This window comes from Mauremys reevesii, linkage group 1 (assembly GCF_016161935.1).
Source record: "Mauremys reevesii isolate NIE-2019 linkage group 1, ASM1616193v1, whole genome shotgun sequence".
In the NCBI taxonomy this organism is placed as follows: domain Eukaryota; kingdom Metazoa; phylum Chordata; order Testudines; family Geoemydidae; genus Mauremys; species Mauremys reevesii.
The window spans coordinates 46,913,329-46,929,327 of NC_052623.1; the positions used below are offsets into that span (position 1 = coordinate 46,913,329).

A 15,999-nucleotide genomic window follows, 5' to 3' on the forward strand; every position below is an offset into this window, starting at 1 on the left:
GGTATTGTTCTCAGGAAAATCCTTTTTGACGATAACTCTTGCAGGCAATTATCTTATACCCTAAAGCATTAGATTTAATTACCTTTGTTTTTATTTTAGTTTGCATAGTTGCAAATGTTAATGGAAATAAAATTATCCAACCCTTCAAAAAATCCAGCTCCTGAACAAGTGGACTGTATGCTGTATTAGTTAATTAGATCAATCAAGTAAAATCTGTCAGGTATAATGATATTTTTACTTGCATTGTATTATCTAGCCATTAGATGTGTCTCTGGGTACATGTAAACTCAAGATGGAGCTAGCATGCTAAAAATAGAAGTGTAGCTGCAGTGGCAGAAGTAACGGGATGGGCTAGCTGCCCCAGGTACAAGTTCTGCCTGTGACCCGAAGTATGCACTCAGATGGCTAGCTCATCATACTGTCTGTGCCGCCATTGTTACAGTTATATTTTTGGCAAGCTAGCTTGGTCAAAGCTAGTGCACATACATCTACCCAAGCTGAAAATAACATCTAGCTCAAGTGTAGATGTATCCTATGTGGTGTACAGAGCTCCAGAAAATATGTGGTCCTTTTTGAACCAGGAAAACAAAGCTGAAACTCAAGCTGTGTTGGAAGCCAAGTTTTTTAACTATAGTTGTAGCTGTTTTTTTAATAACTCTCCCTCCTGTTTAAGAATTGAATATGACAGGACCTAAGTATATCTTGTACATCTGCATCTTAAATATTATTCTCATTTAAGATAGGCAAACCTCAGCAGGTTGAAAAATCTGGCAAAAGTGAATCTTGCACTGAGTCTCCATGCCTGGACTAGCTTTCTGTAACCACTGACTTACAGAACTGTGGCATTCAAACTAGCCTTTTAGTTTTCTAGACCATGGAATATTAATTATATTCATTCTAACCAAGCCCCAGTGAGTGTAATTTATGTCATGTGTAACCATTTTATGGCTAGGGTAAGATTAGTTTCCAAACCAGTAGATATCAAATAAACCTCTCACCTTCAGGAGTACTTGGTGCTGCTGAGTACTCTAACATGGCCAATATTTTCAACTGACAAGATTCTGTTGTCTCTTAAGAACAAGAATCAGATAAACTTGTCTGTCTGATGCCAGGAAATAGAATTCTTGCAACAGAAACTGAGATGAGGCATCAGCAATGTTAATACACCATGCACATACTTAGCTCTAACATAGATATTGTGAGTCAAACACAAGCTCTCATCAGATTCATTACCAATCCTGTTTTTGCTGATTGCTTATTAACAGACTCTACCCACAGTCTTATTATCTCAATGAAACAGTACACTTTTGTTTGCCAAGCAAGTTTCTAAAATAGTAATCGCAACAAGAAATACTGCACAAATTGCTGGATCTATAAAGTCATTAACTAAGGTACCTTTGGGACACAACAATAGATGTCTCAATCTAAACTTCCTTTAGCCTTTCCATGGATTTGACTTAAAAGCAAGATATAAATGTATAAGAAAAGAGGCTCCCTGGCTGGTCATTCTGCTACATTTTGACTACACTGTAGTTAGTTTCATTGTCAATTTTTTCAGTAATTATATTATGTGTAGACTGTCAATATTTGGGATGGGATAGCACACACAAAACCCTTTCCCCTGGTTTCTAATAATAAATGCCTTGCCATTCGTTTTCCTAATTTTGTTATAGCTGCTGAAGAGGAACCAGTTTCATTTGAGCTGATTGCCTGTCACAGCTATTCAGTGAATTATCTTACTGGTTTTCTTATCTATATCTTTTTTAACCTTTTTTTTTTTTTTTTTTTTTTAAGATTTATTTTTTCAGTATAGAACCTACTGTTACCATTGTAGAAAAAGCCTTTTGCTCTGATTTAGCATAGTTTTTACAAGGTCTTCTTACAATGCTAGAGAAAAATCCTACTTTTCAGTTGAGACATAAGGATATTAGTTTTTATTCAAGATGGGCATTATTCTAAGAACTTACAAAACTGCTTTTCAGCAGAAGAAATAAAGGTACATACAAAAATACAATGAAGCTAGATATGCTTTCAATCTGTTTATCAAAATGCTTAGCTCTCACATTTAAAATCAAGTAAAATAAAAATAAATACTAGAAATTAAATGTAAAAATGAATGGCTTTCCTATCTTAATGTTGTAATAATAAAACACCGTAGGCCAGAAAGGCTACAAATTGAAACTGAAGTGACAAACTGGATGATCTCTTGTAGCTAGACTCCATAGTAATTCTACCCAAAGCGTCAAAGAAACTGTCAGAATGATTTCCAAAAGGAGGAGGAATGAGAGGAAAGCAGAAGGTAAAACTGGTGCTAGCTTGTCAGGTAACATGTCGGATTTTTGGTCTTGCTGTTAAAGAAGTCAAATGAGTGGCAGAAGATGAAACTGATCTAAGATGTTTTCCAGTGCCTTTCTTCTTCTGGTGTTATGGCTACCTCTTCTGAAATTGAAGCTGGACAACTGAGGTTAAGTCTGTGATTCTGGAAGGAAGAGGTCAAGGGGGGCCTCCCTTGTCTGATCTGGTTGAAGGAGTCCCAGAGATCAACAATAGATTAAGAATCTTCACTTCCTCAAGAGTCTTATCCATCTTGAGGCTGATAAGACCCTCTCCCTCAAACAGAGGATCTTCTATTTGGGTCTGAGACTTAGCCAAAATGCCTAACATTGTTAGCAAGGAGCACAATCTAAGGGAAGAAGCTGATACCACCCGAAGCATCCTAAGTTCCTGAAGGATGTGCTTGGCCACTATATGCCCCTTAGTTACTAGCTTTGCTGGTGGTATGTGTGTATTTATTTTTCCTGCACCTCAGGAAAACATCCTGGGAAGCAGTGACTCTGAAAAAGATTTGAGGGTCATGGTGGATAATCAGTTGACTGTGAGCTCCCAGAGTAACACTGTGGCCAACAAGACTCCAACAAGAAACTGCTGAGCTGGAATTGATATGCAAACTAGATACAATCAACTTAGGCTTAAATAGGGACTGGGAATGGCTGAGCCATTACAAACATTGAATCTATCTCCCCTTGTAAGTATTCTCACACTTCTTATCAAACTGTCTGTACTGGGCTATCTTGATTATCACTTCAAAAGTTTTTCTCTCTTACTTCATTGGCCTCTCAGAGTTGGTAAGACAATTCCCACCTTTTCATGCTCTCTGTATGTGTATATACATCTCCTCAATACATGTTCCATTCTATGCATCCGAAGAAGTGGGCTGTAGCCCACGAAAGCTTATGCTCAAATACATTTGTTAGTCTCTAAGGTACTAAGTCTCCTGTTCTTCTTACTGTGGCCAAAAGAGCTAATGTGATCCTGTGATACATAAACAGGAGAATCTCAAGTAGAAGTAGAAGGCTTATTTTATCTCTGTATTTGGGAGTGGTCTGACTGCTTCCAGAATCCTATGTCCATTTCTGGTGCCCACAATTCAAGAAGGCTATTGATAACTTGGAGGGGATTCAGAGAAGAGCAACAAGAATGATTAAAGAGTTAGAAACATGCCTTACAGTGATAAGCTAAATAGATTGAGTTCTTGGAGTCTAACAGAGAGAAGGTTATAAGAGGTGACTTGATTACAGTCTAGAAATATCTACATGGGGAACAAATATTTAATAATGTGCTCTTCAATGTAGCAGAGAAAGGTATAACAAGATCTAATGGCTGGAAGTTGAAACTAGACAAATTCAGACTGGAAATAAGATGTGAATTTTTGATGGTGAGAGTAATTAACCATTGGACCAATTTACCAAGGGTCAAGATGGATTCTCTATCACTGACAGTTTTTAAATCAAGATTGGATGTTTTTCTGAAAGATATACTCTAGGATTTATTTTGGTGAAGTTGTAGCTGTATTAGTTAATTAGATCAATCAAGTAAAATCTGTCAGGTATAATGACCTCCTGTTACGCAGGAGGTCATACTAGATCATAATAGTCCCCTTTGGCCATAGAAACTATGAATCTATGAACTGATTAGAAGGAATATTTATCCCCAAGATAAAATTGGTACTTTCCTATGACAGGTTGTTAATTTGCCACATAGATACCCGAGAAGGCTTTCTTTCACCTAAGGTCTATTTTTGATGTCCTTATTCAATAGGAAGGTCTAACCTGCTCTGGAACTACTCAATTTCATTGGCTGCTGTCATCATCAATAAGTCAGGAGTAAGACTGGTTAGGAAATACTGGCATCTCCTTGGTGGCACCTGATAAAAATGATCTACCTTCTTATTTGATTCTGGGATTCAGGGTGGAACAAAGCAGAAGTGCTTAGCTAGAACCAGTAGGCCATCATTAATGAGAAGTCTCTGTCTGTCTGTCTCTGTCTCTCTCAGCGATACTCCCTCTTTGGACTCAATGATGTTGAACTTCTGTGGTGTCTTTTCCTTAAAAGTTGAAGTTTTCAGGTCCAGACCCTGTGCCAAATGGATTATCAACTCCTGGAGATATTTGAAATGGTCAGGTAGTAAAACAGATGAAAAGGTGATTGTAGTCCTCCGTACATTCCCTCAGACAGTGTACAAATGAAGGAGTGATACTGTATGTAGCAGATTTTGAATACATGTTGATGAAGTGTATATGTATTATACCATGCAAGACACCAGTTAGTGGTGGAACCACTAGCTGAAAATAGTGAACTTTTAGAGGGACTCAGGACCCAATCTTGCAAATGATTACACAAGTGCATAACTTTTCTAATGGGAGTACTGTATATTGTTTGAAGGATCTGGGCTGTGGTTTGAAATTAGAAACTACAGCTGTGTGCAATTGCAGAAAATCTGAGAGGCATTTTTCATAATTCTGTTTCACAGATATTTCTCACCCCCTAAAATATTTATAAAATAACAATTTGTCAGAGAAACTATTCAAACCCTGACATTTCATGTTTTCACAATGAAAATAATTTTGCTTAAAGTGGGACCACTTTCACAAAAATAATCCCATTTTAGTATTGATATTTAGAGAGAATACATAGTTTTGAATTGGCAACAAATGTTCAAATTTTAAGCATTCCAAATTTGATTATGAATATTTCACATACCTCTATTAAAAACAAATTCTAAAATAAACAGCTAATAAAGGGATGAAATGAAAGCATTTTAGTAACAGAACGTGTCTCATTAAAAGTTGTGCAATGATCTGTACTCTGAAAAATCATGGGGACTTACTAAAACTAGAAAAGCACCAGGCAAACAAGAAACAAGCCATATGAGCTCTACAGTGTGCATGACATGTACTTACAATAATGAAAGATAAGTTAGGAGACAAACACAAGGAAGACTGGGGTGGATACTAGGTGCACTGATTCTAAACCAGGCATGTACCAATGCCAAGATATTGAAAACTGACAAATGATTTGGGGGGTTTTAATTTTTAGGTCTCAACCCTGGAAGCCTTAATGGGGCCTGATTACATAAGAACATAAGAATGGCCATACTGGTGTTCTGAGGTGTGGCCCCTTCAGGAACAGATGTTTGGGGAGATGATCATCAGACCCATGTAGGAATGGGGCCAGGAGACCAAATCATATGACGGGCTGCTGGGAGGTGTAAATGAATGCTCTCAGTTCAGTCAGGAGAGAGCCTGGAAACAGGAGAGACCTATAGTCAGAGTCTACTGTAGTAAAGCCTAAGTTTTGGTATACTAGGAGCTATAGAGACCTGCAGGTGGCTATGGGAAAAGGAAACAGACCTGATTTGGATATTGTAATGGGTTGGATCACAGAAACCCCTTTGGGAGCTGCCAACCAATGTGCCAAGACTACTTCTATCCCTGTTTTCCCTGCCAGCTCAGGACTTCAGCACCCTGTCTTGCTGAGCCAGACATTCTTGTCTACTTCAACAAAGACCCAGAGTCTGAATTACCTGCCCCAAAGCTGCAGGTTTACCTGAAAACAACTCACAGAAGTGTGCTTGTCTTTAGCACCCAGATGCCCAACTCCCAATGGGGTCTAAACCCAAATAAATCTGTTTTACCCTGCATAAAGCTTATGCAGGATAAACTCATAAATTGTTCACCCTCTATAACACTGATAGAGATATATGCACAGTTGTTTGCTCCCCCAGGTATTAATACATACTCTGAGTTAATTAATAAGTAAAAAGTGATTTTATTAAATAAAGTAGGATCTAAGTGGTTCCAAGTAGTAACAGACAGAACAAAGTAAGTTACCAAGCAAATTAAATAAAATGCACAAATCTATGTCTAATCAAACTAAATACAGATAAGATCCTCACCAGTTCCAGAATGCTCCCTTTTACAGGCTAATCTCCTTTTAGCCTGGGTCCAGCAATCACTCACACCCCCTGTAGTTATTGTCCTTTGTTCCAGTTTCCTTTAAATATCCTGAGGGGGGTGGAGAGGCTCCTTCTTTAGCAGGGGCGGCTCTAGGCACCAGCAAAACAAGCTGGTGCCTAGGGCGGCCAAATCTAGGGGGCGTCCCCTGCGGCCGGGGGTGGGCGGCAGGCTGGGCCGGCGGACCTGCCGCAGTCATGTCTGCGGGAGGTCCACCGGAGCCCCGGGATGACCGGACCTGCCGCAGGCATGACTGCGGAGGGGGCGCTCGTCCCGCGGCTCGGCTGGACCTCCCGCAGGCATGACTGCGGCAGCTCAAGCGGAGCCGCCGGACCCGCGAGCCGCCCGCAGCTGCGGGAGGTCCAGCCGAGCCACGCGGGACCAGCGGTCCCTCTGCAGTCATGCCCGCGGGAGGTCCGCTGCTCCCGCGGCTCCGGGGCGCCTCCCGCGCATGACTGCTTGGGGCGGCCAAAACGCTAGAGCCGCCCCTGTTCTTTAGCCAGCTGAAGACCAAATGGAGGGGTCTCCCAGGGGTTTAAATAGACTCTGTCTTGTGGGTGGAGACCCCCTCCTCACCCTGTGTAGAATCCAGTCACAAAATGGAGATTTGGAATCACATGGGCAAGTCACATGCCCATGCATGACTCAGGACTTGCAGGCAGCAGTCATTACCCACACACTACCTTGAATGTCTTCAGGTAGACTTCTTATATGGATTGGAGTCTTCCAATTTCTTTTGTCTTTTAAATGCTTCTTGATTGAGCACATTCCTTTCCCAAGAAGTGACCAAATGTTCTAACTAAGGCTACTTAGAAATCAAGCAATTATACAGCCAATGTTCAAAAATTTGAACACCCAAATGGTGCCTGCATACAACTAGGATGAACATAACCAGTAGATCATAACCTTTACATAGATATGTTACATGGCATATGTAGCAAAACTCTATTCCAGTTATATCATACATACATTTATAAGCACCCCCACCCCATAAAGCCTTATGGGGTAAACTGTCACAGATATTAGGTGAACTGTTTTGATTTGAGAGACAATAAACCTATGCTAAAGAAAAGGACTGAAATACTTCCACTGGTGAGGATTTTATTGTCATACTGGCCAGTGAGTGGGGATCACTGGCTTACAGTGTATCTTTATACAGACTTCTCCACTTTGTTGCTCTTACATATATTTCAGTGCAAGGTTTCAACAGAATATATACCTATTTTTACCTTGGCTCACTCATATACATGTAACCCTTCTGCCCATCACAGTTGGCAGCAACAAGGGCCAGGTTCAGTATCTAGGGGTTCTGTTCTGGTTGAAGGAGTCCCAGAGATCAACTACAACATGGACTTCAGCATGGGTTGTGTAAGCCTGCCCAGAACCCTGGGTAATTACTTGGGGAGCTAGCCTGTGCTAAAGCCTGTGCTCCCATGGCTTCATTGTTTTGGTACTTGAGCTAGCTAGGTTAAAACTAGGTTGGGTATGTCTATATGAGCTGCAGTCTCCCTGTAACTGCAATATAAATATTCCCTCAGAAGATCCTTTAAGCCAGTAGCAAATCCCAGTGCCTGAACTAATAGTTGATTGTCTCCTTTGTTTCTAGCAACACAGAGAATCTGTAGCTCATATCCAAAGTGATACAGGTATTGGTACCCAGCCCACACAGCAGACACATCTTTGTCCCGTGTCAATAAGCCACTGAGTCTAGAGTCTCCAGATCTCTGATTGGCTCAGAGCTCTCAAATGGTGAATGTATGGAATCTGCTAGACTGCTTGCCTTTAATGTCTACTTTCTGTTGTAACCGATATGGCTAGCTTAGTTTTTATTATATTCAGCTGTAATGCAAGGAACTACTGGCCTATATCCTATAAGATATTAGCTTAAGCAAGTTAGCGTATGTATAGTAGGCCTGCAACCTTTGGCATAGATAAATGGCCTAATGGTTACCCTCAGATTTTGGGAACTAGGAATAGCTTGCTCAATGGCAGAAGCTGAAAACTAATGGTAAATTGCAACCACAGGAACATGGAAGTAATAACTGCAGAGCTGCTTAAGCAAGAAGTGATGAATATGATAATGAGTTAAATACCATTAATATGTTAATCTATAGGATAAGTGTACCCCATTATTATGTGGGTGAGGAAATTAGATTTGGGCATGGAATGCTGGGATTTAACATGAATATTCATGATGGTGTTCAGGCCCTATAATAGGGTAAACCATCATGTAGAGAGAGAGAGTTATTGCCATCACTTTTAGCTTTCCACCATTTGAGGCCTTCAGTTCTATTGTTATCATAGAATATCAGGGTTGGAAGGGACCTCAGGAGGCCATCTAGTCCAACCCCCTGCTCAGAACAGGACCAATCCCCAGACAGATTTTTACCCCAGTTCCCTAAATGGCCCTCTCAAGGATTGAGCTCATGATTTTAGGCTTAGCAGGCCAATGCTCAAACCACTGAGCTATCCCTCCCCACCTTCTACCATCAATCTTGGGTACTGAGGAACCTGGACCAATGGACTCATTTGGCTTGCCAGAGGCAGGGCTGGTCCTTTGTCTTTTATCACCAAGTCCTCAGGGAAGGGTCTAAGTATGCAAATCAAAGAGCTCATGCAAAGAATAATAGCACAGATATCCCCAATACTGTATTATTCCTATCTGTTTATGTGGCTCGGAGCTTTTCTGGCTTTATAAGTGATCCTGATAAAAATCTCTCAGGCTTTACTTTGCCCTCTGTGTGAGGGTCTTTGCCATACACTACAAGAGTTCCTACAAGATATTGAATTCATTGGTTTTAGTCTCTGTGTAAACTGATTCTGGGGAAAGAACCTTATTATCTTCTGATTCCTTGGCAATCAATACAAGTATTATTACCCTTAAAAAGGATCGGGCAACACTGTACAGCTTCAGAAACAGCTATGGAGCATATCTAGCAATTACTACAACCCTTCTCCAGATGTCTTTGGGCCCTACTGATTAAGCTGCCCTACCCTGCTTTCTGCATATATGCAATACAGCAGATTCAACTCAGATACTACATTCAGATACTACGGTGATGAGCATGATATAAGAATAGAACTAATATGTCCTCCCCACTGCTTCTCTTCCTTTCCTTGGATATTAAGTCAATCAAATGCTGCAGTGTAAGCATGTGGGTTACAGTATCACTTACTGGTATCGTAAAAAGAATGCAAGAAAAGTGGTTGGGTGCTTTACTTTGTATTGAAACAAAGTTTATTCCGCTCACTGTTCATTTTTTATGCGGTAGGTATTCCATATCAACATTTGCAGCAAGATATTTGCTTCTCCTTGTAAGTATATTGCATAATTTACAGAACCAAATTATGGTGTCCAGTGTCATCTCCTTTTTATAGAATAATTTTGAATGAAATATATAAATTAAATACTCTCTGATGGCTCAGTGGTTATGGCACCAGCCTGTGACATAGAGCCAGGTTCAGTTCTTTGCTCCTTCAGAATTCCTGAGTGATCATGAGCAAGTCTTTTAGGCCCAGATCCTGAATATCTGGAAGCCTCCAGATCCTCTGCTTATTAGAATTGCCCCTAGCCATATTTTTCATCTTACAAACTATGTACCAAGGGAGAGGGAAGGAGGAAAAGAAGAATGAAACAAGATGGTGAGGGAGATGAAAGGAATGACAGAGAATGAGGAAGGACATAAGAGATGGGGGAAATCACTGAAGGAGTTGGCAAAGAGAGAAGGGAATGTGAATCCTGAGAGATGCTGAGAGCTGGAGTGTTCACAGAGAGACTGAAGAGAAGAGAAGACCTGGAAGTTAAAAATAAGAATTAAAAATGGAAAATAAAATCACAAAGCCTCTCCCCCTGTTGTGTGTCAAGCAGTGTCGCATTCCAAATAAAATATACCAACAACTGAGCAAATACTCAAGCATAGGATCTTAAAGTTCTGTTCTATGAGAGCATTAGTATATGCAAAAATAAATTGTTAACATGTTTTTGGAAAGTAAGCACAAAAGATGTGTAAACATGGTCAATACATATTCACTTTTCAATTTAGTTGATTTTTTTCTTCCTACCCAGGCATCTTCCTGTTCTTGCTGATGAAGTAGCTCAAGATCCAAAAATCAATTACACTAACAACTTTCTTTCTTGCATCACATTTTTCCTTTTTTCCCTCAAAACACATTATTAATAAAAGGTATTGGGATGTCTGGTTATAAAAACATCTCATGTCCTAAGAAGAATTGTCTGGAAGCCAGTGAAGAATTTTGAAGTGCTAACCAAACTGTTAAGTCCTATAGTGCAGTTATCTTCATTAATAGCATAGGCAGAAAAAATATATAATTCTATAATGATCCAACTTAACAAATGAAAAGGAAATAAAAATTACAGTAAGAATAAAGCACGTATTACTCTTTCATCTTCTCCACAGACTGGGATGGGACATTTACATGTTACAAAAGAAGGACTTCGACTGGAAGGAGAGTCAGAATTCTTATTCCCTTTGTATGCCAAAGAAATTCACTCTAGAGTGGTAAGTAGATACAGAAAATCCATGCTAAAAGAGAATTAATGTACAGAAATCCATTAAGAAAATCAATAATATATATAAAATGTGTGCATGTATAGAATATTATGGTATGTGTGGATATATATAAATATAATATGGTGTAACATGGCAAAAGATTTTATCAGCGTGAATTTGAAATTGGTGCTCAGATGCTATGGCAGTACTAAGATACTGTGGTGAAATACTTAGGCATATTGCTCTTGAGTGATAAAGCCATGAGTGAGGGTATGTCTACACTACGGGATTATTCCGATTTTACATAAACCGATTTAGTAAAACAGATTGTATAAAGTCGAGTGCACGCGGCCACACTAAGCATATTAATTCGGTGGTGTGTGTCCACGGTCCGAGGCTAGCATCGATTTCTGGAGCGTTGCACTGTGGGTAGCTATTCCATAGCTATCCCATAGTTCCCACAGTCTCCCCCGCCCCTCGGAATTCTGGGTTGAGATCCCAGTGCCTGATGGGGCAAAAATCATTGTCACAGGTGGTTCTGGGTAAATGTCGTCAGTCACTCCTTCCTCTGGGAAAGCAACGGCAGACAATCATTTTGCGCCCTTTTTTCCCTGGATTGCCCTGGCAGACGGCATAGTATGGCAACCATGGAACCTGTTTTGCCTCTTGTCACTGTCACCGTATGTGTATTAGATGCCGCTGACAGAGGCAATTCAGCAGCGCTACACAGCAGCATTCATTTGCTTTTGCATGATAGCAGAGATGGTTATCAGCCATTCTGTACCGTCTGCTGCCATTGTAAATTGGCAATGAGATGACGGTTACCAGTCCTTCTGTACTGTACTGTCTGCTGCTGTCATGGGTGCCCCTGGCTGAGGTCGGCCGGGGCTGCAAAAGACAAAAATGGGAGTGACTCCCCGAGTCAATCCCTCCTTTATGGTATCTACCAAGGATGTACCCACAGATGGCCCCACGACCACCACCAACATCTTAGTATGGCCACCTATGCACGCCAACACGGCTCTATGCCACCCCAATGGCCATATTGGGACCCTCGGGCGGTACACTGACAGCATGCCTCTCGAGCTTCAAGCCTTACCTGAGAACCCTCAGGGCACACCCCCTTGGCCGCAGCATCCAAAGCTTTGGAACAGCCTGAAGAGATAGAGGAACATGAAGCTGGTACAGAGGCAGAAGTGACACTGTGGACCATATCTTCCTCTTCTCCAGACAAAGGCATCACACCTTCACCACCATCTTTGGCAGACAAATTTTCATCTTTTCCAGGAGCTGGCAAAAAGGGTGGCAGACACTCTCCAGATACCATTGGAGGAAATCAAGGATGCCTACCATCAGCTCCTTGACATCCTCCACTCTTCATCCGCCTCAAAGATTTCCCTGCTGATTAATGAGGCCATTTTAGACCCTGCAAAGATTATGTGGCAAATGCCAGCATCAGTGACACCAACCTGCAAGCAAGCAAACAAAAAATACTATGTCCCCACCAAGGAGTCTGAATTCCTATTTTCCCACCCACCACCCAACTCCATCGTGGTGGATGCTGTCAGCTCCCACAGCTGACAACATCAGTCAAGGGCTACTCCCTATGATAGGGATTGGAAGCACCTTGATCTTTTCAGGCAGAAAAGCGTATTCCTCGGCCACTGTACAGTATTACCAACTACCAAACCCTCATGGTGAAATACAACTACATAAAGTACTCTCAACTAAATTACTTTGTTGAAAAGTTGCCAGAGACACATCATGACTCCTTTAAGGCAATTATCCAAGACGGCCAATTAGTGGCAAAGACATTGCTGTAATCTGCCCTCGACGTGGCTGACATGGTGGGTAGGTCCATTTCCACAGCTGTGGTGATGCAATGAGTGTCATGGCTTCATTTGTCGGGATTCATGAAAGAGGTGCAGTCCATAGTTAAGGACCTTCCCTTTGAGGGCACAAAGCTCTTTGCCAAGAAGATTAACACCTCCCTTCATACCCTGAAGGACTCGAGGGCTACCCTCCGGTCACTGGATATCTATATACTGGGACAAAAGAGATGATTTAGTCCCCAGTCCCAGCATAGACCACAAGAGTCTTAGTACCATCCTCAGAGCCACTACGAGCCGCAAAGAAAGAAAGGGAAATTCCTTAAACACAAACTATCTAGCCTACAATCCTTGTCCTAGCCCTTTATGTCTACATACCACTTTGAGTTGAGACAAGTTGAGGCACTGTTAGACCATTCCCCCTGACTGATATAGCCTAGCATCATTCCACACCCATTTGGACATTGAGTGGCAGCATACCACAGTGACTGGGACCACATAACATCGGACCGATGGGTTCTAGAGATCATCCAAACTGGGTACTCCATTCATTTTACTACCCTACTCCACAACACCCTTCCCCATCCCTCTGCAGGGATCCTTCTCATGAGAGTTTACAATAACAAGAGGTAGATCACCTCCTCCATCTAGAAGTCATAGAACAGTACCCCAGCAACTGAGTGGCAAGAGGTTCTACTCTCATTATTTCCTAATACCCAAAAGGAAGGGAGGTTTTAGACCTCAGAGCTCTCAAGTTTTTTCAAGGCTCAAAAATCACGATGGTCACCCTATCAATGATGTTCCCTGCATTAGAATAGGAAGACTGATTTTCAGCCCTAGATCTTCTGGACACCTATTTTCATATCTCGATCTTACCAACTCACAGATGATTTCTCAGGTTCACTATGGGACATGACCACGAACAATACCGAGTGTTCCCCTTCAGGCTATCATTGGCACCAAGAGTATTTTCCACGGTTCACTCAGTGGTGGCCGCTCATTTATACTCTCTAGGGATAATGATTTACCCAGACCTGAACAATTGTCTCCTCAGAGTCTGGTCTCTCTGGGAGGCTCATCAGCTCACCAACACTATGATCATTTGTTCACAGAACTGGTCTTCAGATCAATGCCCAGAAGTCAACCTCATTCCAATGCAATACCTGAATTCACATGCAATGCCTCCAATTATGGTTCAGCTTGGTTTGCAAACCGAACAAGGAAAGGTTGCACAGACACCTAGATCAAAAACTCCTTAGACTGGTGGAAGGACCTAGCCAATGTTTGCAAAGGGATCCCCTTCTCGCAGACATCACCGTCGTTGCTCCTCAACAACAACACATAACTCATAGGTCTAAACAGCCTCACAATGCAAAGCAAATGGTCATCTGCGGAAATATCCCTTCACATCAATCTCCTCGAACTGAGAGCAGTCAGGAATGCCTGCATCCATTTCTTTCCACTGATCACAGAATCACACACAAAGATCCTAATAGACAACATAGGCTGTACGTACTACATCAGTCAGCAGCGGGGAGCCAGGTCGCCCTCCCTATGCACGGAGGCAATGAGGTTATGGAATTGGTGCATCTCCCACAATCTTACACTGTCTGCAGCTTACCTCCCAGGCAGACAAAACTCACTAGCATAAAATCTCAGTTACAAAGTCCCACACGACTATGATTAGGATATACACCCAACAGGATTTCATGACTTATTCAGACAATGGGGAACATTATCCACAGACCTGTTCACCACTTACCATGCTACTCCTCCAGAGGGGGGGATGAGACAGCACTCCCTGAATGATGCTCTCCTCCTTCCATGGGACAAGGACCTTCTCTGTTTTCCCTACTGTTGAAGGTCCTGCTGAAAATGTCATTCTGATTGCTTCTACTTTCAGAGACAGACCTGGTACTCTTACCTGTCACAGCTCACAATATGCCTGCCGATCTCCTTCCATCCCATTCCACACCTCCTCTCACAGAACAAATGACGTACCCTACATCCCAACTTGGGGATTCTCCGTCTCAAGGCATGGCTCCTGCTTGGTTCCAACACCTAGAAAGCTCCTGTTCAAGGGAGGTGCAGGAGGTTCTATTACACAGTAGGAAGTCCTCATCTTGATGTACTTGATGTAGTCCGCCGAAGCCTGCAGAAATGGCCCAGCAAATCTCCCCAACCTCCGCAACTCTTCCATGTATTCTAGACTATGCTTTGACTCTTAAAAAGTCAGGATTATCCTTAAGGATTATCTTAGGGTCCACCTAGCAGCTATGACAACTTTTCAACAACCTTTTGCTCAGTGCTGTCACACCCAACCACTAAAAGGTTCCTCAAAGGTATAATAAAGTTCTTCCTTCAACCTCAACTTCCTACTCCCATGTGGGCTCTAAACCTAGTAACTGAAAAGGCTGATGAAGCTTTCCTTTGAATCCCATGCCACCTGTTTGCTGACAGACCTATCCATGAAAACAGTCTTCCTGGTAGCGATTACCTCAGCCAGGAGAATAGGAGAGATAGCAGCTCTGATGGCGCCTCCCTCCTACACAGTATTTTTTATGGACAAGGTTACTCTCAGGCTGCATTCAAAATTCATCCCTAAGGTAACCTCTCCATTTCACATGAGTGAATTGATTCACCTTCCAAGCTTCTACCCCAAGCATCACCAAGGCAACACAGAGGCTATACTACATATCTTAGATGTCAGAAGAGCCCCTGGCATTCTACCTTAACAGGATGAGGGCCTTTAGGTACTCCCCTAGACTTTTCCTCTCCATTGTGGAAAGATCCAAGGGCTCAGCAATATCAGCCCAAAGGCTCTTTAAGGGCTGGTCTACACATAATTAGCTCAACATAAGGCAGCTTATGTCAGTGTCTACACTACAGCCTTCCTCCCACTCATGTAAGTTCCCTCCTAAACTGACATAATAACTCCACCTCCATGAGAGGCATAAGGCTTATGTCAGTGTAGTTAGGGTGATGCAGTGTCTGTAAGTTGGCCTATATTAAATCAACTTAGGTTTGTAATGTAGACATATCCTCAGTGGATCTCAAATTGCATAAGACAGTGTTATCAAATTCACAACATGACCCTTCCAGGCCCTATTCATATACATTCCACAAGGTTGATCTCCTCACCTGTTCTTTTCTTCAAGAATGTCCCTGTCTCAGAGGCAGGGGCGGCTTTAGGATTTCTGCCGCCCCAAGCAGGGCGGCACGCCGCGGGGGGCGCTCTGGCGGTCGCCGGTCCCACGGCTCCGGTGGACCTCCTGCAGACGTGCCTGCAGAGGGTCCGCTGGTTCCGCAGCTATGGTAGACCTCCCACAGGCATGTCTGCGGGAGATCCACCGGAGCCGCGGGACC

At 42.3% G+C, this 15,999-nt stretch overlaps 1 protein-coding gene across 15 annotated transcripts in view; it reads left to right on the forward strand.

The window, feature by feature from the left end:
- The window catches only part of SGCG (sarcoglycan gamma), a 189,650-nt gene that overhangs the window by 66,739 nt on the left and 106,912 nt on the right, over window positions 1-15,999 (forward strand). For all 15 annotated transcript variants that reach the window (XR_005598024.1, XR_005598023.1, XM_039537151.1 and 12 more), the window contains one exon: window positions 10,712-10,813. Coding sequence is in view for 13 of the 15 variants with exons in the window: in XM_039537151.1 (XP_039393085.1) it covers window positions 10,712-10,813 (102 nt within the window). In the remaining 2 variants the exon portion in view is untranslated. The remainder of the gene's footprint in view (window positions 1-10,711; window positions 10,814-15,999) is intronic.